Here is a 27,407-nt window from a genome sequence, read left to right as displayed (position 1 = left end):
AGATATTGCATCGCTGCGGCTCAAACAGAAAACCTCCCGGCCTCCTTGAGTCCTTTATTTTGATTGCAATCGGACAACTTTCCCCTCCTAAGTCTTTTATAATGGCAAAATAAAACTTCTGTACTTCTCCATTCTTATAAACTGCACACCGATGAAGCATGAGTTTAAAGTCATGTCAGAGACAGATTTATCCAAAGAAAAACGATTAAGTACTGGATTTTGCTGTGTCCAGCATGTTATTAAGGGTTAACCGTCTCACTCTAGAGCCATTTTGCTACACAACTAGCTGGGTTATGAAATGGAAGGATGCACTTAACTAATCACCGTTTAGGCCACGTCACCTTTTCTATGGTAAAACTTTTCGGCCCTGTTGAGCTTAGTCTTTAACCCAACCCCACCCACCACCGTTTCCTGCACTCTTTACCGTGCGGTAATGTTCGAGCGCTCGACCAAATGACAAGCACTACCAATAGCAGCGATGTGTATGTACGCATATACGTATATGGCAGGTTGTAGATGCAGAGGAGGGATGTTAGCCGTTAGTTCTCCATCAGCCTACGTGTTGACACTGAAACCACGCTACTCCACAAGAGGGGTCCGACAGAAGAAACAGAAACAGGCAGAGGCTCACTATGGACAAAAAATCCCCAAAAGATATAATTTGCAAGTTATTATATACATCTTACAGACCTCAAGTCCACTTAGAAACAAACAGGGGAATCAGCAGGCATTGGTGTGGGTCAACAACCAGTCAAATCACACTGTGGTAAGTACAGTACAGTGCCAACCACATGCTTGCCGGAGGTCGCCTGATTCTATTTCCAAACTCAGAAGTCTTATGGTCTCTAGGTTACCAAAGGTCCCTACCAAACTGTGTCTAGGTTTCAGTTTCTGCTATGTGCATCAGATGATGGTACACTCACAAAACCAGCCCTCTGTCCATCGAGTCTACGGACACTGAGGAATCATGCATGTGACGCATGAGAATGACGGTAGCAGTTTTACAGCAAATCGCACTATAACTCTAAGGCTGTTTAAAAAATATCTGATATTACACATAGAGGTCATTTACCCTGACTGAAGGAACAAAAATAATGGACTGCGGGAATAAAAATAATGCACACATACTAATTTTCTCCAAGTACTGTATGTAGCAGTTGAAAATATTTTCTACTGGCAAAATCAAACACAGTTGAAAGAAAGGTAATATTATGACAAGCACAGCTTCATTAATATGAGGTTATCTTGGAGGAAGATGATGATCTTAGTTAAAAAAAGGCCATTTGGGTGACATATGAATTATTGGGAGCATGTTGCAATATCAGGCTGTTTAAAGTTACAACAATGTGTTTCGTTCAGCAGACATACTATTTATTCAAACCTTACACTGACCATGTCCCCAATGTTGGAGTCCATATTGCAGTTTAAAAGCCTAGAGAAGCAAGACAGATGTCTTGTTCAGATGAAAAATAACATTTCTTGACCCTGTCAGGACACACATTACAATAACTGACAAGTAATGACATCACAACCACTGACTTTCCTTTTTATGCTAACTATCCTTTGATCATGGATTTTTATATGATCTCCAGTTTTTTCAACGCCTTTTGGACGAATACGAATACAAAGACATACTCGACCAATGGAACCACTGTAAAAATGTCTTCGTGCTCCATATATTACAGCAAGATAGGACGTATAACGATACCATTTTTAATGTTGCTGCGACAAATGTAAATAGTCTCCACAATATAGGGTGTCTTGCCCTGGGATTCATTCCCACTGGCCATAGACAGAGTACTGCACAGGAACACCAGCTGGTGAAATGCTATCCCACAAAGCTGCGTCTCAACCGTAAATGTACTTCACATTTTCACCATTTCAACATGATTTTAATTAAAAGCAAATCTTTTCACTGAAAAATTGTATCTGACCTACACATGTTGACAGAGTTAATATATTAATGCTCTGAAACCTTTAAAAACCCAATGATACAGTATTTTACAGTGAAAAAAATTATCTTTAAAAAGAAAAATATAATTTAAAAATACAGTGAGAGAGAGAGAGAGAGAGAGAGAGAGAGAAGCAGGGGTGATGGCAGTACCTCTTTTGAAGGACCATCGTTTCATCCATAGTTTGGAAAAGGAGGGCCAGGAGTGGTGCAAGGGGGAGTCTGCCATAGGAAACACAGGGAGCTAGCCGGTGATCTCACCGGGATTGTGAGCAAATGAGGAGAACAGGAGGCCCAGAGCTGGATCAAGGGCTGGGGATTATCTAACATATGATACAAAACCAGGGGGTTCCTGGCCAGGGGCGGGAGCAAACGAGTGGAGCGGCCAGGAGAGGGACGGATGAGAGGCGGGAGGAACGTGATGACAGGGAGCGACAGAGAGAGGGAGGACTCTCTGATGGAGCGAGAAAAGGAAAACGAGGGAGGAGTAGAAGAGAGGGAGGAAGATGCTGACTTGTACAGTATGAGAATGATTGAGAGCCGGACAGATAACGGAGAGAAAGTTCAACAGAAGAGAGAATGAGAACAGACCAGAGCACACGAATTACAACGAAATCAATTTCTGTCCGATTGCTGCACAACGATGAAGAACAGTAGCCTACGCTAGAGTAGATCTTTGTTTTCTGAAGCCAAACGTTCATAAGCTAGTAAGCACTGGAATTTTAATTAAACCTGGAGTACATTCGTTTAAAAATAGCGCAGCCTTCAAGCCAAGTAGGGTAAAGGAAATAATACGTAGGGCCTATAATTTATACTCACAGGAAGAGGTGAAAGCATTACGTAGGTCAGTCGTTCGTCGGTTACTTGCATCTGTTTGATTGCCGTGATAAGAGTTTTGAGCCGATACAACAGCGGTTCAAGATTGCAAAATATGAATGCATAAAAAATCCCTACTTTATCATAATGTTTTCAATCATTGCATTTATAGGATCATATGAGTTACCAACTACGGTGCGAAATTATTGTTGTGTTCGCTACTAGGTAATGAGAGGGAATCATTTTATTAGAAAAACCAAATTTCAGATTTCCCACAAAGACACAAAACCACAGATTAATCACATTAAATGTGAAAGAGCGAGGCAAATTAAGAAATTGTGAACGTAAAAGGCAAATGAAAAGGGCGCGTAGATCACAATAGGTCCTTACGGCAAAACAGGCCAACTCACCGGCTGAAGCTCTCCAACAATATTTTCAGAACAATCTGGAAACACGCTGTGTCGTACACCGATTTCTCGCTCCAACCGTTTCAAACTGTCCGATCGACGAGATCACATCGTTCAGTTGGCACTCAGAAGAAAAATGAGGCTGCGTGCAAAAACCGCAAATTTTACACAGATCCTGTCACGGCTTCCTCTTTTCAACTTCTGCGAAATGTGTTAGCGAGAATGATGCTGAAATACGAATGTTTACTTTGAAAACAACCAAAAGAACAACTGTGTAGATCCAAATTAGCCTTATCTTATACTGATTGCTCGTCATAATTCTCACCCTGGTGCAAATTAAATTTTAAACTACGAATTTTAAACTTTCTTCAACTACGAATAGTCTATTTAATTTGCTAAGAGCTGTCACTTTGAAGGAGTCTTCTGCAGGGCCATGCTGCTGAGCATTGGGTTTCATCGGACCAACCCAGGACAAGTGACAGTGTTTTGCCCTCTCTATTAAGTGTGGTAATGACATATTAACTCAGCAAGCAATCCTCTGTCCCATGAAAAAATGACACATTCTATGAATGATTTGGGCTCTTTAAAATCTTTAAATTTGTAGCATTTGTCTTTCAGGTGGCTGGCCATAATAATAGAGGTGTAAGAATGAACTTTACATTACATGACACTGGGGCTTTAAAAGAATGACTTTGTAGCAGAATGCATTCACAAAATGTATATGAGTAATAGTGCCAGGCCTGGCTAACAACATTCCCAGACTAACAAGTATATATGCAACATGCAGTCTGAAGAGATGGGTCATCAGTGTACATCTGAAGACGTAGCACACTTGTTTCACCACTTGGGAGCCATTGGGGGGCCAGTACACAAAATAATTGTGATTATAGGTGGAGAGAATAGGCAGCACCTCAGTTTGCAGAGTGGAAACATCTGGCCAGGGTGTAAGGTATGAAGATTGATTTAAGTTATGGTGGAGTTGTTCCATTAGCTGCCCTGTAGGCTGGTACCAAAGTTTTAAATGATACAGAGAGAAGAGTTGATCATCAAGTGCGCAGACTAAGCTCTTGTAGCATCAAGACTGAGGGAGAAGTCTTGCAGAGGTGCAGATTTAGAGGGAATGAAAGGCATTTCCTTTTAAGCCTGGCTGAGATGTGCAATAAGACCAGATGTTTGTCGGATGGCAGAAAGGAGTGCAAAAGCTGGGCATCATCTGCAGAGAAGTGGTGTGAGAAATGATGAGAAGAGATGATACAGCCATGAGATTGCCTTTAGAGGGAACAGAGAAGGGGCCCAAGGACAGATCCTTGGGGGACACCGTTAGGAAGGAACAATTCAGTAGTGCCCACAAACTGGAACTCAGTATACACCTTTGTATAGTTTGAACAGACAAAGATCCATGCAGGATTGAAACTTTGTTTAATAAAGGTCTATATTGACATCCTTTGTACGGGCTCTACAGAATTGTTCCTGTTGTTCTCGCCCAGCACTGCAGCTTTTTTGATGTGCACATAATCATCGTTCTCAAGGACACCCCTCAGAGGGCGAAGGGCATGATATAAGCTACCATCTGAGGAAACAATCAGGCCATGCAGAGAGAATTCACTTTAGAGCTGAGCCTAAGCTCCAGACTGCAGTCAGAGTGGAGGGGAAGAGTTGGGGGTCAATGGTGTTAAAGGTTGCTGAAAGACCCAGCAGGACTAAGACAGAAGAGAGTGTAGATGCTTTAGCTCAGTGGTTTCCAACCCTATTCCAGGTTTTCACTTCAGCCCTAACAAAGTACACCTCATTCAACAGAGATATTGTTGAACTGCTCATTAGTAGAAGAAGCTGTGTCAGATTAGGGTTGAACTGAAAATCTACAGAATGGTAGATCTCTATGGACGGGGTTGGGAACCACTGCTTTGCTTCAGAGATGGAGAGGAGGGCAGACTCAGTGAAGTCACATCTTTCCACAGATGGAAAGTACAGAAGATACAAATCACTCTGCATTTTCCCGGCAGTCACAGGATCCTAGATCAAGGGACAAGGATGACATAAGGAAGATGTAGCTGGTTGCTGTCTCGGGTAAATCATGAGATGTACCAGAGACATGAATGTGCAAGGAGAAGAGGGGAAGCCCAGAGAGGAAAACAGGAAGATGGTGAAAAACCAGGCTTAGTCAAAGAGAAACCAACTAGGAACGGGTAGACCGGCAGGAGAGTAGGGCTGGTTCTTCATAATATATTATGTTCTACTGGACTGACAACAGTAACTACCAGGGCAGGTCATGGTCTTGGGACTAGTCTTGTGACATCAGATCCAGACTGCCTCCAACGGCATGTAAAAAGCCAACGGAAGGCTACCACCAGGTCACGTGACTATATTAATCATTGGGAGCCCACTAGAATTCGACACTCAGATCTGGCAATACTCAAATCTGGCCCTCGAGATGAGTAGTATGGCGGGTTTTCACTTCTGCCTGACAGTCCACAGTCTAATAAGGCCACTGATTGCCCAGAGATTACACTCACCTGGTGTGCGGGCACGGTGGCATAGTGGTTAGCACTGTTGCACTCGCAAGGAGGAGATGCCGAGTTCGAATCCGGGTCCTTCCGGATCCTCTCTGCGTGGAGTATCCCTGGTGTGGATAGACAAGGAAGCAGCTGATTGGACGTCACCGACAGCCGCAGATATCAGCGGAGTGGCCGGAGCGGTCAGGAAAGAGTGTGGTGCACGAGGGCCAGCCGTGTGGACAGAAGGGTGCGAAAAGTTCACTGAGAGGTCAGCCTAACAACGCCCTCACACACGCCCGCACCCAATCGCCCGCACATTCACCAAATCTCCGGGGACAGGGCAGTGCCAAGAGCACAGAGCAGCCTCAGCCCAGTCAGCTCCAAACGGAGCCAAGCATTTGGCAGGGTGCACAGGTCTGGATCTGCAGTGAGAATGACCTGTGGCAGAGGACCCAGTGCAATCACGTATTGTCTTTCGTTTAATTAGTCCATGACACCACAAAATAAAGACTTGCACTTAATTTAAAACAGGAAAATGAAAGTATCTTTTTGATGGAAAGTGTGTCATTTCTAAACACGACAGCTTGTGGTCTGACAACATGCCCTTTGTGTAGTTTCAATTTCACTTTTGATTAGCAGTTCATTGAATGGACGTTTGGCCGATTGACTAAAACATAAATAACTATGCTGAGAACATATGCAGCATGAACTCCAGGAGACCAGTACCAAATCCTCTAAGGGAAGACAGTATTAGAACTCACTGGCTTTCAGGACAAAAAACACAATTCAAATCTCAACTCAATAAAAAAAAGATTTACTATTATAGCATTGTTTCACATTGGTTCTTTATATTCTGTATAAATATTAAGAATGGTGGTGGTTTTAATTGCACAGGGCCTTTAACAATGGCAGCGTAGAGATGGACAAGACCAAGCTCTGGGCAGGGTAGGAGAGGACGGTGGAGGGGGAAAGGCTGCCTGTGTAGAAAGCATTTGGCTGACACCTTAGATTGCCCGTGCTCGGGAATCCATGGGAAAATATTTTATGGAAAGTAGGGCATGTCTATCCGAGGTACTGCATTCAACAAAAGTCTTCAAATGTATTGCATAAAATATATAGCCTTCAAATTGAAATTCGTGTTCTCCTTTCAAAGGAGTAAGAAACAACTTGTACTTGAGAAAAGCAGCCACAACCCTGAGAAGGTGCCGTCAGACAGCAAGGCTCACTTATCGGAGGTGATAATTTCACAAGTCTCTGCAGAGAAAACCAGCACTGTTGACACCTCTCAGCTATCTTGCAATTTTAACCTAATGAAAGAAAACATTTGGTCTGGCATGCTGTAGCACAACCGCAACTTTTAATGAGAATAAAAAGAGAACAAATACTGCAGTGTGCCTGAGGCCAAAGGATGAGACAGCTCTGTATAAGGCAATGCTGCAGAGAGGTTTTGTTTTGACTGTTTTAACTCCCAGATCAAATGCTAATGTGAAAAGCCTTGCCGCTTTGCCAGGGACCTCTCTAAAGTATTAACAGCAGTGCCCTCTTGTGGTTGAAGCAAATCATTGCATTTGCAGTCAAGCATTTTCCACCTGTTTATTTATGTTGACTAGACCCACCCCCACCCAACAGCACCTCCCTTTGCACCCGTTACACTCACTAAAATAAGATGTCATGAGCTCAACCCAAAGGAGTTTCTACCCTTGGAATGCCACAAGGGCCCCATATTCCGTTTTGGGACTCAGGGACATGGTGGAAGCAGCACCACAAGAAACATATTCTCCAATAATTTTATTCATAATTTTAATATAAACAGTTAATTGTTGAATAATTTACACACAGCAAGATTTATTTTCATATCATTCCAACATTTTCTGTACATGTCACTGCTTGGCTCTACTTGAAAACATAGAAAAAATAAATTGTCAAGCGGTATTTAATCATGGCACATTTTGATCCTGTACATATGTGTGTTGTGTGTGTGTGTGTGTGTGTGTGTGTGTCCATGTAGGCGACTGTTAATATGATATATAGAATAAACACATGGATAAAAGCACATCTTGATCCAGTGTGGGGATGCTTGTGTTTGTGTGTGGGCAATCCATATACACATTTACACGTGAAAGTATACATGTGTATATGTATATATGAGAAACAAGGTATATATGATGTGTAAATAGTATATCAATATATCTTATACAATATATGACATACATTAAATGAAGAGGTATCCTGCGACTACACACAGCATTCTGGGACTATCCATGTGCACAGAGAAAGGGAGCAGCAATTACAGAACACAAATAAAACTATGGCAAGATTTAACCAATGACAGTACAGAACTCCATGTATAAAGAGACGCACAGGGGCAAAATACATTAGTTGTTGCCGTGTAAACTGGAGCAGACCACTGAGGCCCCGCCCATCTGACCCCTAAAGCTAACCCCATCGCCCCCCCTCCTCATTCTCATCCGAGCACCCGCCCGCAGTCACATGGTCACATTTCAGCAACATTGACTAAACCTTTAATACAGAAAGACAAAGACAACTTGGTGCTCTGCCAAGACGCATTCCACCGTAAAAAAATTCAGATGGACAGTTTTTGACCAATAATGCTTTAAAAGTGGTTGTGTCTTGGCATACCATTTACAATCACACACATTTCATGAAATTACAGACGAGTGGCACCTCACAGCTCGGTAAAGCATACATGCACTGTGTGTGGCGTTCACTCTGTTCGGGCCCATGTAAAACGGTCACTAACAGTGCCTCCACGTTACACCAGGACTGCATCTTCTCCTGGCATAAATATTTCATTTGACTAATTGCTTGATTTGCATTTCCCTTCCTGGAGTGCCCAGTGGTCTTTTCCAGTTTTCCACATTGAAAAGCGAACATAAAACAGAACGTGTCACTTAATGAAGGCCGTTAAAAGGCTGAGCAATAATTTCTCCGTACTTGCAGTGGGTGATATACAAACTTTACAGGGGATACAAATTTGCATTTTATTTAGCTTTCACTCTTGGACAGCAAACTCGTGAATAAGCTGGTGCACAGACCGAGCTACGGGGGAAACAAACAAAGGAGAGGTGAGAAATGGTCAGATAAAGGTCAGGCTACATATCCAATGAGTCTTTTTTATGCTCTTTTCTAAGTGGGGTAGCGTCATGAGCAAAGGACATCAAACTTGGTTTATTTAGTAAAAGTTATATACATTGATAACAAATTTAAATGTTAAATTTAATAATGTACAAGAGTAGTAAAAGTTTACAGTCAGAAAAGTCATTGTATTTGCCCTCCCTATTTTGGCTAAAAAAATAGAAATTAACATCTCTAAAATGTAATACTTTTTTCTTCCTTACTTTAAAAACAATACAATACATATAATGCCTTGATCTCAACCTGCGTTGCATTTCTAACTTGCTCTGTCAAACTGGTTTCAGGACATTAGAGTTCAAACAAGCTCAGGGGTTCCCAAATGTAAGTGCTTCTTGTTTTGGGGGAAACGTTTCCATTTACATTGGAAAATGCAGAATAATATGCATTTGATGATATGTCCTGTAATTAAATGTTGCAAATCTGGTAAATTAAGACTTGTGCTGTATAGGCTGGGGGAGGGGCTGGGGGGGGGGGAGTGGAATCGAAATAATGTCACTCTGAGGAGTCTCAGCCATGACAAATGTACAAGTTTATAATGGTTCAATTCATGCACAAAGCAAGCCAGGCTTAGCCAAGTAGAGACAAGTTCAACTTTTTTTTTTTTATCTTGAAAAATCATTCACATATCCAAATACAGTAATATTGAGCCAAGCAGAAAGATGTGCTAACCTAAAATTGGCCTTTTTCTGTAAGTACAAATAAAGAAGTCTCTCTTCTGTCTTAAAAAGCACAATATGGTAATACTCCAGTATTTCCTTTGACAAAGCGGTTTTATTCTATTTTCCAGAGGAAGGTTTTGAAGACTGTCCAATCCGGGGGATTTAAGTGTGGGGTGTGTGGTTGAGAGGGGCATGCGAGACGGTGCAATGCATTGTGGGTCACCGCACTGGCTGCACACGCTCGTCTGCTCTGCTGCTCCGTTTCCCAGCAGGCCTCAAATCACAGCAATGCTAACAACGGAGGGAAAGCTCGTCATCGAAAAATCATTTGAAGGGAAAAGTTTGGAGGGTTAAATCATACCCCCCCAGCGTGGGACTTTGCCAGGTTGCTTTCTCACTCCCTCCCAGCACATGCCTCCCTGAGAAATTTTCAATCACAACATCAATTTTTCAACAAAATTTTTTTTCTTTTTTTCTTTTTTATGGCACACAAGATTGTCCTAGTACAAATCTCTTTGGGAATATTCAGTTAGCAGACGTCAGTTCGGGAGACATGCAGTGTTCATATCCTCCAACCTTGGCATTTCTATCAGGTGATTCTTGTTATTCACAGTTTAAAAAAAAGGAAAAGAAAAACACTATATTAAAACAAATGACAAATAAAAACAAATAAAGAATTATATTTTTTGGACCACACATCGAAGGCCCCATATCTTGAGACTGAGATTTCAGTTTATTTTGCCCACCTTCATGGGGAACAGTTTTTTAAATTCATTTTTTATTTTATTTTGAATGCTTGCCCAGGTGAGTCACTGCAGGAGATGTAAAAGGGTACTGCAGTGTTGTCGCTTGCCATTTTTCGAGGTCATAGTGACACTTAGCTGGTGATTGTGGATGTTCATGGAAGCTTCAAAACGCCCTTATTTACAAGTTAGTGAGATAATAGTGAGGTGTGGCCTAAGCTATGTACATTTCAGCAGCGTCTTTCACGCACTGCTAATCATGGGATATGCTTCATGGACACGGGACTCTGCTAGCCCTTCCATCCAGAGAAAAAGCAAACGGTCATATTTCAGTTTTTTCACAGAACACATCTCTTTTTAAGTATTCGACAAATATTTACAAGCAGGGGGAACAGACACGTTCATCAGGCTGTCTCTGTAGCTCGGAAACCCGCCTGGGGGGGTGTCGGGGTCAGTGTTAGTCGAGAGACAAATTCTAAAGGCTTGTTGACTGGGGGTAAGTTCCTGCTCCAAGACACAGACGCACTTAGGGTCAGCCCAGACACACTGTTGATAGAGGGCCCTTTGTACGATAGTTTCCGAAAACAGTCCGCTCCTTGCCAAGCTTTTTTAGCTGTTTTTCACAAAATTAGCTGAGGGTTTTTTTTTTCTTTGCATGTGTCTTCCAGTAAACTATCTACAGCACGTCTAAACAAATGACAGACATCTTCTGTTCTGGCTATAACACATTTCAACCTTGGACTGAGGCAGAGGCTGCTGGGAGAAGCCAAGCTTAGAAGCCGCAACCAGGCTTTCAACAGGATCGGTGTAGCTAACAAACGGCTAATCCAAAAGGAGCTTGACGCGCTCTTCATAAAATATAAATCTCATATCGCAGGAGGCCTGCGTGAAGCCCAGTATGTTTGCGGAGAACAGGTGAATAAACAGAACAAGAGCATAGCGTACAATATAAAACAACATCAAGTGACGTCAACTAGACACGCAGACCAGTACCTCAAAATGGCCACAAATCCACTTCAGTTTAGTATATTTTTTTCATCTTAACGGTCAGTCCACCTTGTTTTCATAAAGTGTTCTCACACTAAATTATGGCACAGATTTACAGTACCTTCAGGATTGTACTGTAAATTTTTGAATTAACAAATGTAATATCGATTGCCAATTACCATAAATAAACATGGTCTTACAAATAATTATGGCATAAAATCTTATTGTTGCCAATATAAATATAGAATTTGAACAAGATTATTGACTGAATGCAACAAATTGAGAAAATCAGATTGCTTCGATTGAAAAGACAATTTACACTTTGTACAGCTCAAACATGGTATAACAAAAGATTTTTTTTTCTCCAATTCTTAGCCTGTTTGTGGGGGGAAATAATCAATGTCAAATCAGCGTACTCTTTTTCCCTTTCAGAGACAGCAAAAAGTTGTGTTCCGTCTCCAGACAGATGAACATTCTTGAGGTCTTGGCGAGAGGAATTTGGACTTGGCTGGAAGGCGATGATATCAGTGTCTAGATTGACAGGACAAGCGCTGCACTCCCTGACCCCTGTGTGCTGACTGAAGACCAGGACTGGAATACTGCGTGCGGCATCCAGGGACGAGCCGGGCTCTTACTGAAATTTCACAACACAATGAGGTAGACTGTGCCCGAAACGAACAAACGCACGAGAAACAACAAAAACAACAAACGAAAAAACAAATCGCACCACCTCCCTCCTTTTCACCTGTAGCTCAACTCCTTTTCGTTTTTTTTTTAACCTAACCTACTGATTTTATTAAAAAACATTTTTAAAAATGCTAATTGGGTTTTTTTTTTTTACAATTAATATCATATTAAAATAAATAAAATATTAATATCTGTCTTTCCAAATATAAGATAATCCTTTGAATTACAAAATTGTGATTTCTTTTGTATTTTCAAATATATATATTTGACATTTTTCTGCTACTGTAGTGTATGTAGAACTGTGAGGGTATTCCTTTAGAGTACATTTTTCTGATCTTAAAAAAGAGACCTAGGCACCACATAAGATAAATTCTTTACAGTATATACATAGCAAAAAGAGAAAGAATACAAGAGACGAGTGTAGCTGTAGGCCAGTAGAACTGCATTTCCTATGAAGTGGAGTCAGTCTCAATCAGTCTCATTATGAAAGCACAGCTAGGGTGATATGAACTTGGCAGGCCTTGTCACGCACATCCGACTGATACAGTAAACAGAACCAAAACAACCTCCTTGTGCTGAGAAAAAGATTTCCTGTCATCAATATTTGCCCCACTAGACCGTCTCTCAGGCTGAAGTTACCCATGGGAATGAAATACATAGGCTGCGTTTGAATGTGAGATTGACTCAGTATGTGTGTCAACCAAAAGTAAGGTCTACCGCTGCCACTAAATGCGCCATATTCATTTTTAAATTTGCGATACAAGTTTGTTTTCACTAGCTTACGGCTGAAAGTCGCATTTACACACATTTACACACGAGCAAGCAAGAAAAACACGCCTCGAATCCGACCCTTGCTCTTTAAATGCAGCTTGCCGATCAACTCGAGAGGTAACCAGAGGAAGTGTGGCATGACAAGGTTATGTCAGGTTTCGCGGTTATAAGAGCTGGTGAACGGAAGAGCAAGGTTCCCACAGCGTATACCACAGGTCGCTAGTGCGTATGTGTGCACACGAAAGCACGCGAGTGCACACAAGCTCAGGGAGAGGCGCGCAGCGGGTACATCTGTCGGCGATGTCAATGCGTCAGCCATTTACAGAACGTGCAAACGATGGGAAACTAATGAACACGATTCGCACAACGCACCTACAACGACACTAACGCGGCTCACTGCTTTAGATATGAAGAAAAAAATTACATCACTTCCCCTTTTCTCCCGTGCGTTTCCCTCCGAGACTGTCCCTTATTCAAGCTGGGGATAGAGAATGGCTCGATCCTGCCTTCGGGACGAGAAACCAATCAAACCTACGCGATTACAACGCATGCAATTTTCCCCAGGGACTGCCTGTGTTCATCAATGGAAATATTGCATAGGCTTGATTTCTACATATTAAAGCAACTTCTTAAATCACCACAGTTTGAGTTTATAATATACTGTAAATGAGGTTTTTACAGGTACGGTTTTTGCGAATCATGCATAATGAAGATGCACTGAATAGGCTATATCTTGGTAAAAGCTCACAGGAATGTTTTTGCATGTGTACGGAACGCCTGGCCTGGCCTCGTTTTCTTTAAGTCTGAATTTACATCTGTTGATTCCCACCAATTTCTACTTAAAAGCAGAAACACTTTTCTTTAACCGTCTGAGGGAAGGGAGTGGAGAGTCTGCTCACCCGTGAAGCCTGCGTAAAGGAATACCTTCGCTCATCTGAGAGCACCAAAGCCTTGGACTGAGACCCACAGACACAAGGAATCTGAATCTGAACAGGACAGAGGACAGCGATGCGTATCGAGACAGAAAGCGACGCCTCGCTGCCAAAGGTACCGGGTGTAACTGCTCTGCAGCATTTAGTTACGTCAGCAGTGAAACACGGCTGCAAATAAACTGATGTCTTGAGGCTTTGAACGCAAAAAATAGGTTGTCTGGAATAGGTGTCTGAAAGAAGCAGGAGACGGAATCTTTCTTCACTGGAAGTTTGTGTTGGGGTGTGCGGTTGAGGTGGGTGGGGGGTCGGGTGCGGTGGGAAATGGTCTCTGACAACAGGAAAGCAAACTGATCGTTTCCTCTCTGGGGCAAAGTTAGCCTGGAGAACAGGAGAGTGGCAGAGATGGATGACACGGGCAGTACTGGACTCTCAGCCCTCCAGCGCCTCTCTCACAGAGAGCCTGGACCCAACTGCACTACAGCCTCACCCCACAAACCCCTCGCTACGCCACCAGCTGTGGTGACCGGGCACTAAAATGGGGGGGTCCACAGGACCATGCAAAAGCGACTGTACAATGTGGGGATGACCCCAATCTAAACTCCCCTTCCGTATGCCAGCAAGCAACACAAGAAGACTCCCGTTCACGCACACCTCCATGAATGTGGGACGATACAATCAAATCTCCTTGAAAAAAGTAGCGTTGCGCTTGTGGCAGAATTATTCTTTAGGAAGTGCCTCTGAAGCCTTGCCGAATTCAGCGGGACTGACTCAATTTACGGTGAGTGACAGGAAGCAGACAACAGAAAACCAGGAAGGAGGAAGTACTTCCACAGACAAGACGGCGTGAGGGCAGCACGCGAGCACTGAGCCGGTTCTCAGGTCTGTATCGCACACACCCCCCCCTCCCCCCCAATCCCACAAACACCACCACCAGCGCAAGCGCAGACACTATGACACAACCGCTCAGCCTGACAAGAGTTCACCGCAATCACGAACGACAGCCTCCATTACAACGACCGACAAACAAGACAACACGTGGAAGTTAAATGCATCGTCCAAACTCTCCAAGACCAAACAAAATCGCCATGTCGACAGAAACAAACCGGCCGGTGTGCTTTGATAAAGCGAGACCACCGCTCCTCTGCAACGTGCCGGGATAAGCGACGCCGTTCTCTGACCGCTCGTCTCCGCCCGCTCTTGGTGAATATAGCTCACCGCGCTCGTGTTATATACCGGGATTTTATTTGGTCTTAAAATTTTGGGCTGACATTTCAGGCTAAACGTGTCCAGAAAACATCTGACTTTTGGACAGTACAGAGGGCACATAAAAGAGAGAGGTTTTAAGGTGAATTAGTGTGATTTTTGGGTTAGAAAAAATAAAAAAGATAAATGACAGAAATGTAAAAACATCTCTATAACCAGCAAAGCTTCTGAAGAAAACATTACAAATATCAGCTATGTACAAAAAACCATATTTGATATACATATACATACACACATATATGTATATATATGTAATATTCTATACCCACTAAAATATATATCAAAGCAGCAGCTATTGGTCAATCTGAGGAACTCTTTTGTCCAAACTGTTTAAATATCCTTCAGCTGTGATGTGAGAATAGACATATAACTGAAAGAAAGGAAAAAAGGAAAATAACGCAAATAAATTAAAACTAATGACCAAACATCTACTGAATATGTATGAAGTTTGGAATTCTGCAGAACAAAAAAAAAAAAAGAAAAAAAAAAAAGAAATTTCCTCTATGGATATAGACGTTTGTACTAAGAGAGAGTTCATGCCAGCCCAACTGTTCCAAACGGTTATTTCATTGTTCAGAGGAAATGAAGACAAGCATGTACACTTCTCTTGTTTACAGGCCACAGATAAAAAAGGCCACTTTCTCTGAAAAAAGTAATTTAAAAACACAGACAGACACGTCACAGGGGAGAGATGAAACAGTCGGAAGAGGTGGAAGGTAAGCAGCCTTCTGGTTGTCGAGGATTTGTGTTCACAGTCTTTTTTTTTTTTTTTTAATTTGTTTTTTTTTTCTCCATTGACCAGTCTTGGAAACTTGGCAATTGTTAAAAAAATAAAATAAAGACAGAGGAGAAGTGGACTATCTGGATGACGCTACGAGACGCATTTTCTTTCTTTCTTTCTTTTTTAAACGAATACAAAAAGTCTTGCGTCCCGTGTCATCGAGCTGTGGCAGCTGTGAAGGAGAAGAAGAAGAAAAAGGGAAAAAAAAAAAGTCCTGAGATCTGTTGTTGAAGGGCCTCTGCGAGAACAATAATAAAATAAAATTATAATTACAAAACAGGAGAAAGGAAAGGAGGAGTAGGAGGAGGAGGAGGAGGGGGAGGAAATGTTAGGAAGGGCTGGATCGGGGTAAGGACAGGATTCGGCCGTTTTTCTTGCCGCCGTTCATGTGCGTGTAGGGCACGTGCTCTTCGTAGTTGCTCCGCAGGCCCATGGACGGCCCATTGTCCCTCAACAGGCTGCCCTCGCGCTGCGACGAGGACGTGGGGTCCAGGGGAATGCTCTCCATGTTCTCCAGGTCCATGTCGAACTCCTCGCTCTCGGGCGGCTTGTTCTCCTCGCTGTAGAAGAAGGACACGTCCTGGTAGCTGGGGTGCAGGTCCTCCTTCATCATCTCGATGATCTCGTGGAAGGTGGGCCTCATCTTGGGGTTGTACTGCCAGCACATCTGCATCAGGCTGTGCCTGCGGACGAGAGCGGGGACCCCCCCCAAAAATTTAAATCAGCGTCACCCCCCCCCCCCCCAAAACTAGACTCGGCAGTGGCTGACCGGAAAAGTATGGCAGCCCTTGATAAGCACGGCCCATAGCAGTGACTGTAGTCAGCAGTGGCCAGAAAAGTGGAAATAAGAAATGACAGGGCTTGCACACTGACCCAAAAAAACACCAACAAGTTGTCAAAATAATAATAATGTTCTAATCTCATTTGAAATGCAAGTGCATATCAGTTCAGATGTGATGCCCGGCTGCCTCACACTGAAGTGTGATTAACACGTCTAACCAAACTGAGAAAGGTCCAAGCCCCTGCTGACGTGCACTGTGATCTGATTTAGGATTTTAACATTAACTCAGCTCTGAAGATGGATCAGTAATGTGCTGCAAAATAAGATTCCATGTAGAGCTTGCTCATATTTGATATTTGATGTAATGGTGGGTACTAATAGGAATCTTACTCCACATGATAATTCTCAATGAATGTCCAGAGGAAAAGTGTGTAAGAACATTATTATTTCAACAACATTAATGTTTTCCTGTCTGGTGCATACTGCCCTTGTGACAACACGTACAGCAACAGCACAACATCATAACAACATCATCACAACGATAGCGTTTAAAGCCAGAGCTATGACGGCCGTTCCCCATCGAACGCTTGTGTGCTTACATCCTCTCGGCACAGTTCTCGGGCCGGTCCAGGTAGCCCCCGTCCATGACGAACTTGAGGACCTGCTCGTTGGACAGGCCCTGGTAGGGCTGCTCTGCGAGTGTGCTGATCTCCCATAAGACCACTCCAAACGACCTGAAAGACAAAGAGCCAACCCACACTGAGGACAAACAGCGAGCCAGCGCTACACGATGCGCTACAATCACAGTACCGGCACTGACCAATCACAGTAAAGATTCTTTTCACAAAAAATTTAACCAATGAGTGATTGCTTGCAAATATAAAAAGACGATGGGGGAAAATGCATAGTTATACGCTTGCAAATGTTACACTACCAAATTTAACCCTTTCAATCGTGTTCAGCTGAGAGGGAGACCATATTTAATGCATTATAGCGCACGCACATTATTGGAATTTCTTCTACCGCTAGTCGATAATTGGCTGGTTGAGATCATCCATAAAAATATGTGGTCAGTCAAAAATCAAACATCTTTAGTTGTTATCATGGACCAATGTAATAAAAGGGATCAATTACATATACATTTCTTGAGTTTTGTTTCTTGGTTTTAAAGGTTAATTGGAATGTCAGTACAAATAACAGCACAGGACCTGAAATAGTGAACAGAATGGGGGTGAGTATCAGAGGGTGAATATGAGAAGGTGAGTGTGAGAGAGTGAGTGTGAGAAGGTGAGTGTGGGGGTGAGTACAAGAGAGCGAGTATGAGAGTGAGTGTGAGAAGGTGAGTGTGGAAGGGTGAACGTGACATGGTGAGTGTGGGGGTGAGTGTGAGAGAGCGAGTGTGAGAGTGAGTGTGAGAAAGAGAGCGTGAGAAGGTGAGTGTGGAAGGGTGAATGTGACAGGGTGAGTGTGAGACGGTGAGTGTGGAAGGGTGAATGTGACAGGGTGAGTGTGAGAGGGTGAGTGTGACAGGGTGAGTGTGAGAGGGTGAGTGTGGAAGGGTGAATGTGACAGGGTGAGTGTGAGAGGGTGAGTGTGGAAGGGTGAGTGTGAGAGGGTGAATGTGACAGGGTGAGTGTGAGAGAGTGAGTGTGAGAAAGAGAGCGTGAGAAGGTGAGTGAGGAAGGGTGAATGTGAGAGGGTGAGTGTGAGAGGGTGAGTGTGGGGGTGAGTGAGAGAGGGTTTTGTAGTGGGGTGTCGGGGAGAGTCTCACCAGCAGTCTGAGTGAGCAGTAAAGACTCCGTCTTTCAGAGACTCCGGGGCCATCCACCTGACAGGCAGCAGCCCCTTGCCGCCTTTGCGGTAGTAATCGGTCTCGTAGATGTCCCTGGTCATGCCGAAGTCTGCACAAACAAACGCGCATTAGCGCTGATTAGAGAGTGGGCCTGGCAGAGCCGTGTCCATCCTCTCACAGATCATCCATTACCCTCACATCACACAGCCTCCCGCGTTCCCCAATGCCCCCAACAGCAGGAAAAGCACCGGACTGTTGAATCTCCTGGGTGTCCCTGCCAGCTGGACGTATCTGGGGGGGGGTTGGCGTTACCTCCGATCTTCACGGTGTAATCCTCAGCGACCATGCAGTTCCTGGCAGCCAGGTCCCTGTGGACAAACTTCTTGGCGTTGAGGTAGGCCATGCCGTCGGCGATCTCCGCGGCCATCTGGATCATCTCCTTCAGGGTGGGCGGAGGGCGGCCCGGGTTGTTCTGCGCGGACGGGCCGAGGGGGAGAGAGAGAGAGAGAGAGACGGCATTAGGCTTTGGGCCGAGGGGGAGAGAGAGGAGAGAGAGAGATGGCGTTAGGCTTTGGGCCGAGGGGGAGAGAGAGAGAGAGAGGGAGAGAGAGGGGGAGAGAGAGAGAGAGAGAGGGGGAGGCTTGGACGCGCGTGCGTCTGTCCCGGGCTTTGGGGCGGCTCACCTCGGAGTCCGGCCGCAGGCAGCGCAGGTAGCTCTTCAGGTCGCCGTGAGTCATGAGCTCCATCACCACCAGCGTGGGCTGGCCCTTCGACACCACGCCCAGGAGCCGCACCTGCACGCAAACACAGAGGGGGGGGGGGGGGCGGTCAGAAATTCAGCCCAACACTGGGGTTAACACCCGACAACAAAGTGACTCAACTGAAGAGGAACTGAGCCAAACACTGGCGTCAACACCCGAGACAAACAGCAGAACCGACGGTTAGCTACAGGTGTTTACACAAAGGCTACCAGGGGCGTGCCCCGGCCGGTGGAGCACGGGAAGATGCCGAGCGGCGGTGGAAACGGCGAGGTTCGGGTTTGAGAAGGGGGGGTCCCCGGCGCGCCTCTCACCACGTGGTGACAGCTGAAGGCCTTCATCACCGAGGCCTCGTTGAGGAACTCGATGCGCTCCCGCAGGCTGGCCGACTCGTTCACCGTCTTCACCGCCACACGCGTCTCCGGCTCGCCTTTCACGATGTCCTTGGCCACGCCCTCGTACACCATGCCGAACGAGCCCTGGCCCAGCTCCCGCAGCACCGTGATCTTCTCGCGGGCCACCTCCCAGTCGTCCGGAACGTACACTGCGCGCGCGAGCGAGAGAGAGAGAGAGAGTCACAGCGGTTAAACGCACGCAGTCGCCCCGGAGACGAGCCCGGCTCACCGGGTGCGAGCAGGCGGCTAAACTCGCCCCGAGAGCACGGAGGGACGCGTTCACGCAGCCTTACCGTCGTTGGCGCTGAGGTACTCCGGGTTGGAGGAGGCGTAGAGCGGTCCAGTGGGCCCGTCGGTCTGCCTGTGAGAGTAAAAGGAGTTCAGACTGGTCAGGGACGGTCGCGGCTCTGAATCTGATGCGTCTGAACGACGCGAGAATGGGGCTTCAGGAAAACAGGGATGGGTGCAGCCGTCATAAGCTACAGGATCAGTGACACACGCTGGTGTGAACCAATCATTTTATTCTGCTGTAGAGAGAAAAATATTTTGATTGGTTCAAAGTCAGTGATTGACAGTTAACTAACTCCTCCTATTAGGTACTTCATGAAACCTCATTGGCCCATTGCTAGTGTAATCCGGGTTTCTGCAGGCGGAGGCCTAACTGTGTGTAGGTCTGCAAGTGGGAGGGGGAAGGGGAGGAGGTGGGCGAGGAGAGCACAACTTACTTCTTCTTGAACACCATGAAGACACCGCCTCCCACAATCAGGAGCAGGATGATGCAAATGACCGGGCCAATCACGATTTTCAGTATGTCCGGGTCCGCCCCTGAAAGAGGCACAGCGGTGAGAGAGGCATTCCACTACATTCCACAGAGACCCAATCAGGCCGGCCATCTCCACAGCCACAATACGCTGCGCGGTGCTGTGTTCTCACACGTTCACGCCCGCAGAACTTTCTGCAGAGGCGCAGAGCCTGCTGCGGGCGTGACTGAGACCAGCCGATACCATGCAGCTGGCAGCGACTTACTGTCGGGCACGTAGAAATACGTGGGTTCCGTCCAGGAGCCGTTGCCCGCCAGCGACATGGCGCGGATCTTCACCGTGTAATTCCCAGAGTGCACTACGCGCAGCTTGCAGCCCCCGTGGGTCTCGAAGGTCTTCCTCGACACGCAGTGATGCTGCTCCTGGACAAAGCAAAGCAGGGCAGCGTTTAGCGTCAGGAGAAACGTATGGCCTAGCTTCAGCAATCGTGGAGTTTAGCCAGAACCCACCTGGCTGTTTGAAAAAGTCAACAACAAAGGGAGGACAGTTCAAAGAATTTTTCTGATGGACAGCTTTGACTTTGATGAATTCTTTGTCTTGCGGATTTTGACCGTTAACACCGCCCACCTCCGCGGTCCCTAACGACTCCCTCCCCGCACCAGATTAAAAGTTGGACGAAAGCAACACGTGTGGAAAGAACATGCGGGTACACAAGGCATTTCCCTGCCGCCATTTCAAAATGTAGAAAACAAATGATGTTAAGTGTGTACACTCAAACATTTAGATGTGGGGTGGGTGACATGGCTTTAAGATGGTTGATGGATCACGGCTTACTCCAGACAAACAGAAGATAGCAGAAGACACAGTTAGCTCCGAGCACCTGGTCTACAGAGAAAGACGGAGCTATTCTTGGTACTGCCAGATTCTAGCCAATTAGTGGAGTCTCCATGGCAACAGAAATACTACGAGCTCTTCAGCAAAAACGGCACAGGAGGAAGGAGGACTGTTGTTGGCCTACACACCCATTACAACCAAACACAAATACAGGGACTGAGAATGAGTATTTGAGTATTTTAAAACGTATCTGAAGTTTATGTTCCTGTATTGTATTTTCATGGATTAAATAGGGGGAACTGTAATGCATAAGGTATTTTCAGCGGGCAACTATCATTTCTGCACATTTCAGCGTGTGTGTGTGTGTGTGTGTGTGTGTGTGTATACGCACCTCTGACTGGTCTCCCAGTCTCTTGTAATTGACCTCATACAGGATGATCATGCCGTTGGGGGCTTTAGGTTCCATCCACTTGATTTGCACCACATCCGGGTTGTCTGCGATTTCGTAGGTGATCGGGCCCGCGATGTCATCGGCTTTGTCTGCGGAAGACCAGAACAGACTGCCCGTCAGAGGAGCTGAGCCTGACACAGCAAAGGTAGCCCTGCAAAGCAGCTAGCAATTTAATAAAACAACAACAACAATAATCATAGACATAATAGACATAATAACAGACATAATAATAGACATAATAATAATAATAATAATAATAAAAGGCCCCATGCATAGATATGGGTCCTTTTCTACTCTGCAGAGAATAAGTCCCAAACAGTCTTGTCATTATAGGGAAATACTCCCCCGTATTCCCCTATAGGAAAAGAGCAAAGAGGGACTGATGTGTTTGCAAGTGGAAAGATGTCTGTATGAGAAATTGGGTAGATTGTGTTCCTGAGCTTTAAGAGGCCGTTAGCCAGCCGGAGTGAGCGGGGGGGCGGGGGGGAGCGGTACCCTCGGGCATGGTGCGCGCGCTGACGTAGGCCGCCATGCTGCAGCGCGAGTTGTCCGTGGGGTGGTTGCAGGCGTGAATCTCGATCTGGTAGCTGGTGAAGTGGCGGAGGTTGGAGATGACGGTGGACTCCTTGGAGTAGACGGTGAGGAGCACCTTGCTCCCGTCCTCCTCCTCCTTGGGGCTGCGGGTGGTGGAGGCGTTGGGCAGGCTGGGCGCCGTGGTCAGGAAGTGGGCCAGCGTCCCGTTGGCCACGCCCACCGCCGACCGTCGCCGTCGCGAGGGCCTGAGGGGTCGGCAGAGGAGTGGCACGTGAGGACACAAGGTCGCCGCCCACAAAGCCCAGGACCAATGAGCGCTCACCGGTCCTGCACTGTGCTGACATTGGCACGGGGGCGAAGACCGCACACCCACCCAAACACACATCAAGTCCGCTGCAATAAACACTGCCCTTCATTCTCATTCACAGTTTCTTCCTCCAATTACTTCACATGCAGAGGTATGTGAGCGGATTGCAGAATTAATAAATTATTCCTCAAAAATCATAGTCCATCAGTCACGAATGCCCTGCAGTTATGCTGACCTTTACCCAAGATTTATAAAATAAAATAAATTTAAAAAAACATATCAACTGGCTGACATTTTCCATCAGCTTCAGTCCTTATGCGAAAGGTGAGGCTTCTCACCACAAGGTGGCGCCCTAGAGCTTTCCCCCACTAGCGGTTTGGGTGTTGCTAACAGCGAATAGGCAAGCTGATAAAGAGTGCATCACTGAAACCAAACAGAATTGGCCATTTCCAGGACAGTTCAAGACAAAGCACAAAGGAACCAGAACTGAACCGCACACCTTTCAACCGTTTGGACCAATAGCACAGGAGCTCCACCAAACACAAAGCAGTGTTATAATAACGGCACCGTGTGCCACTGATGAGGTGAAAACCACCTCTGGACTGCTGACTGCGGGCGGGTTTGGTCACAGGCAGTGTGACAGCGGCAGCAGTACTGCGTCAGGTCCGTACGGCTGCAGCAGTACTGCATCAGGTCCGTGCGGCTGCAGCGGTACTGCGTCAGGTCCGTGCGGCTGCAGCGGTACTGCGTCAGGTCCGTACGGCTGCAGCGGTACTGCATCAGGTCCGTACGGCTGCAGCGGTACTGCGTCAGGTCCGTGCGGCTGCAGCGGTACTGCATCAGGTCCGTACGGCTGCAGCGGTACTGCGTCAGGTCCGTACGGCTGCAGCGGTACTGCGTCAGGTCCGTACGGCTGCAGCGGTACTGCGTCAGGTCCGTACGGCTGCAGCGGTACTGCGTCAGGTCCGTACGGCTGCAGCGGTACTGCGTCAGGTCCGTACGGCTGCAGCGGTACTGCGTCAGGTCCGTACGGCTGCAGCGGTACTGCGTCAGGTCCGTACGGCTGCAGCGGTACTGCATCAGGTCCGTACGGCTGCAGCGGTACTGCGTCAGGTCCGTGCGGCTGCAGCGGTACTGCGTCAGGTCCGTGCGGCTGCAGCGGTACTGCGTCAGGTCCGTACGGCTGCAGCGGTACTGCGTCAGGTCCGTACGGCTGCAGCAGTCTGACCAGGTTCTAGGTTAGCGGCAGAAGTTATGCAACCTCTTGCCGTATGCCGTTATTATAACTGCCATTTTTTTGTCCAACAAAAAAAAACCTAACGGCAGTGGCGGAAGGGAGCAAACTCAGAGAGCGGTTAGCCCTGCGATTCCCGCGGCGCGGCTCGGCGCCGCACACGAGCACCTTCCCCTGCGTCTGAAAGCCTGCGGGGGGCGTGGCTGCGTCAGACAGCCGTACGTCTGAAACCAGTCGCGCGGATGACTCCGCCCGCCAACACAGCCTCTGGGACGGCGGGGCGAATCTCACACATTCTGCTGGAGTCACAATCAAAGCGGAACTCTCCCTCCTGCCTTCGGGCCTTCCAACCCCCAACCCAAAAAATGATCCATAAAACAATATTTTTTTTTTTTAGCAATTAACTTCTGGATTTAAAGCACAATTAATATATATATATACATTTTAAGTGGAGCCAAGTGGAAAGCTGAAGAAGTGAAAAACCGAAATTAGTGGGTGGAATTACTCCTTGCAACGCTTGATGCGGAAGCTGGTTATTCTCCCCCCTCATTGGCCGAGAGCGAAGGCTGCGCATTAACGCAGGGCACCGGTTCTTACCCGCTGTCGGACGCTGGGCTCATGGCGGGAGACGTTCTGCGAAAACAAGAGATCAGCCACGTTCAGAGCTCCTCGTCCCCGTCACCCTGGCGACGGTGAGCGGGGCGTGGACTCGGAGGGGTCGCCGGCTAACCGAGCTTCGAGATTTATGAACGGCGACTCATTTTGCGGAGTGCGTTAAGCGACCGGCTAGCCCCCGCTTTCAGGGGGCACTCAGTCGGCCCAGGCCCGCTTTCAGGGGGCACTCAGTGGGCCCGGGCCTGCTTTCAGGGGGCACTCAGTCGGCCCGGGCCCGCTTTCAGGGGGCACTCAGTCGGCCCGGGCCCGCTTTCAGGGGGCGCTCAGTCGGCCCGGGCCCGCTTTCAGGGGGCACTCAGTCGGCCCGGGCCCGCTTTCAGGGGGCGCTCAGTCGGCCCGGGCCCGCTTTCAGGGGGCGCTCAGTCGGCCCGGGCCCGCTTTCAGGGGGCGCTCAGTCGGCCCGGGCCCGCTTTCAGGGGGCGCTCAGTCGGCCCGGGCTCCAGAGCCTCCCCAGTTTAGCGGCGTTAGAGACGGGAGAGGATGAAACCCGGGGCCGTTTCCTCTGGGCGGCGCTGTTCAGCACAACACAGCACGCTAACGGAACAGATCATCACCAGGCGAGTATCACAGCCCTTTCTGCAGTTCCCAGGATAAGGGGCGAAGGGGGGGCAGGAGGGGGGCAGATCAGGTTAGGTTGGTTTATTACATAAAGATGTGCGGCTTCCGAGAGCCTGTGCTAGCGACAGCGGGGTGAGCTAGTTAAAACATGGCGCTCTGTGAGCTGCAGTCCGCTGCTCCGGGGCTCACCGGCAGCGTCCCGCCGCTCTCACCGCCAGAGCAAAGCACCGCAACCAGTTCCTCTTTTCTTCTGGGACTGTCATCTGTTCTTTGAGAACACGGGGAACTTTCGGGGCTCCACGGGGGGGGGGGCTTCCGCCCTTCAGATCGTATCCTCATATGCGGCTAGTCGGCGGGGTGAGGTAAGGGGAGATTAGACTGCGGAAGGCACAACCTGTACCCAGCGCACCTCTGTTCCACATGCTCTACTTAATGACACTTCCAGGAATGTGGCTCTCCTGTAGGGGCTTCGAAAAAGAGCATCCTGTTCCCACTTCAAAAAACAGGGTGAGCTGAGGGGGAGCTAAGGCGAATCCGTCAATAACAGGCATTTAAATCAGTGGGAACCTTGGGTTTTTTGAAAAGAGTACGAGAAGAGGCTTTATCATTAGGATCGTTCACCATTCGACGTTTTGAAAGCGTTGACGGTCCTCGGTTGTGTCGCTATCAGTCTCGCGCTCAGAAACATATGGGAAAAGCATCCTACGTGAGCAGTGTCCCTATACTGAACTGCTCGAAACCTTCACCGGCTGAACTGCGCGGCGCACGCGCATTCGAGGGCGACTATGTCCCTGGCGCCGAGCCGGGACCGGGGCGAGGAGAAGGGCCCACCTGATCTCAAAGACCTCGTTGTGGAGGTAGTTCTCACCTGATCTCAAAGACCTCGTTGTGGAGGTAGTTCTCACCTGATCTAAAAAGACCTCGTTGTGGAGGTAGTTCTCACCTGATCTCAAAGACCTCGTTGTGGAGGTAGTTCTCACCTGATCTCAAAGACCTCGTTGTGGAGGTAGTTCTCACCTGATCTCAAAGACCTCGTTGTGGAGGTAGTTCTCACCTGATCTCAAAGACCTCGTTGTGGAGGTAGTTCTCACCTGATCTCAAAGACTTCGTTGTGGAGGTAGTTCTCACCTGATCTCAAAGACCTCGTTGTGGAGGTAGTGCTCACCTGATCTCAAAGACCTCGTTGTGGAGGTAGTTCTCACCTGATCTCAAAGACTTCGTTGTGGAGGTAGTTCTCACCTGATCTCAAAGACCTCGTTGTGGAGATAGTTCTCACCTGATCTCAAAGACCTCGTTGTGGAGGTAGTTCTCACCTGATCTCAAAGACCTCGTTGTGGAGGTAGTTCTCACCTGATCTCAAAGACCTCGTTGTGGAGGTAGTTCTCACCTGATCTCAAAGACCTCGTTGTGGAGGTAGTTCTCGAAGGTCTTGCGGTACTCGGACTCCTCGGCCTCCTTCTTCAGCTGCGTCTCGGTCTTGGGGCAGGCGCAGCAGCGGCTGCCGTGGCCCGGCTCGTCCGTCTGGTTCCACTTCTGCTCCTCCTCGTTGTCCAGGTGCGTGGGCACTCGCGACGGCACCTTCATCCCTGCGTGTGCGTGAACGGAACCAGATTAACCCAGGAGTCTGTCTGCTAAACTACCAGTGCCACTCACTAGGCTCCAGGCAAAGTGTACAAGAGGTACCTAAACACTGACTGAAGAAACTTGAGCTGTGGAAACAAACAAGCGCCTTTGGAGACCTTGAACAAGGCAGCCCGGCAACTCTCGATTCCTGAAACGGGAAGTCGAGAACCCACCTTTTTGACAGAAGTCGAACTTGTAGAGGTCATTGTCCTCCGGCTGTTTCTGGCAGAACACCAGGTAGTGGGTGATGTTCCCGTTAGGGTCCGTAGGGGGCTTCCACTTCAGGATGATCTGAGAGGAGGAGTTGGAGGAAGAGATGGGGTCCAGCGGCACGGACGGCTCTGTGAAGGACACGCCCAACACCGTTATGGCCTGCACGGGAGAACGTGAGGTAACAGCAGAAACAAAATGGCCCAACCCGTGCGGCGGCTGGTTACGCAGAGCAGCGGTGGCTGCTGGTGACAGCTCGCGGCGCCGGACGGGCCGCACTGTCAGACGCGGCTCCGGAAAGAAAGGACAGATTAATGACACTATCCCAGAGCAAGGAGCGTAAATACCGTAAGGCCACACCGACGATTCATCTCGCTCCCCGACAATGACAGGCCCTCGCGCAGAAGCCCCCCCGCTCGCCCCGCTCGCCACGCCGGCGTGTAAATTACCGACGGCGGCGTGCTTTATGACGCCGCTCTGGCAGCCTCTGAAAAGCAGGGCGCGGACACGTCGCTCACCGGTGCCAGAGGTGAGGCGCGTGCGGCCAGATCGGACGGTGTCGGAGGGAGGGAGGCGAGCGGCGGCGCCGTGCGGAGGGAGCTCCACAGGCAGCTCGCGGGGCCCCCTGGGTGAAAAAAACTTGCCGGGTGTCAAAGCCACTGCTCCCCCACATCCATCCTGCGCGATTTACATGCGCGTCCCAGACCGCACGTACGCCCCGCACAAGGCGCCCATCACTCGAGGGGGAGGGATTTGTCCTATGCGACCGAGACACGGAAAGAGCCGATCCACACAGCTGAACACGGTGACTCCAAACTGCAAACCTGACCGAACCTTCAGAGTGGT

General features: G+C 47.6%; 2 protein-coding genes across 5 annotated transcripts in view; both read right to left on the bottom strand.

Moving 5' to 3' along the window:
• arhgef18b (rho/rac guanine nucleotide exchange factor (GEF) 18b) overlaps positions 1-3,334 on the bottom strand; it is a 60,821-nt gene extending 57,487 nt beyond the window's left edge. For all 4 annotated transcript variants that reach the window (XR_010329503.1, XM_064331707.1, XM_064331709.1 and 1 more), the window contains exon 1: positions 3,178-3,334. The gene's annotated coding sequence lies outside the window, so the exon portion shown is untranslated. The remainder of the gene's footprint in view (positions 1-3,177) is intronic.
• Positions 3,335-10,889: 7,555 nt separating this feature from the next.
• Positions 10,890-27,407, bottom strand: part of insrb (insulin receptor b) — a 109,717-nt gene continuing 93,199 nt past the window's right edge. The window contains exons 9-21 of the mRNA XM_064331711.1: positions 26,525-26,692; positions 26,116-26,314; positions 21,916-22,199; positions 21,361-21,509; positions 20,401-20,557; positions 20,100-20,199; positions 19,668-19,735; positions 19,294-19,523; positions 18,905-19,015; positions 18,534-18,693; positions 18,201-18,330; positions 17,029-17,163; positions 10,890-16,331 (exon numbers count right to left, since the gene is read on the bottom strand). Coding sequence (XP_064187781.1) covers positions 15,977-16,331; positions 17,029-17,163; positions 18,201-18,330; positions 18,534-18,693; positions 18,905-19,015; positions 19,294-19,523; positions 19,668-19,735; positions 20,100-20,199; positions 20,401-20,557; positions 21,361-21,509; positions 21,916-22,199; positions 26,116-26,314; positions 26,525-26,692 — 2,246 coding nt within the window. The 3' untranslated portion in view covers positions 10,890-15,976. The remainder of the gene's footprint in view (positions 16,332-17,028; positions 17,164-18,200; positions 18,331-18,533; positions 18,694-18,904; positions 19,016-19,293; positions 19,524-19,667; positions 19,736-20,099; positions 20,200-20,400; positions 20,558-21,360; positions 21,510-21,915; positions 22,200-26,115; positions 26,315-26,524; positions 26,693-27,407) is intronic.

This window comes from Anguilla rostrata, chromosome 4, assembly GCF_018555375.3.
Source record: "Anguilla rostrata isolate EN2019 chromosome 4, ASM1855537v3, whole genome shotgun sequence".
NCBI classification, from domain to species: domain Eukaryota; kingdom Metazoa; phylum Chordata; class Actinopteri; order Anguilliformes; family Anguillidae; genus Anguilla; species Anguilla rostrata.
The sequence above is the reverse complement of the archived record's forward strand: the minus strand, read 5'-3'. Positions and strand labels throughout refer to the sequence as shown.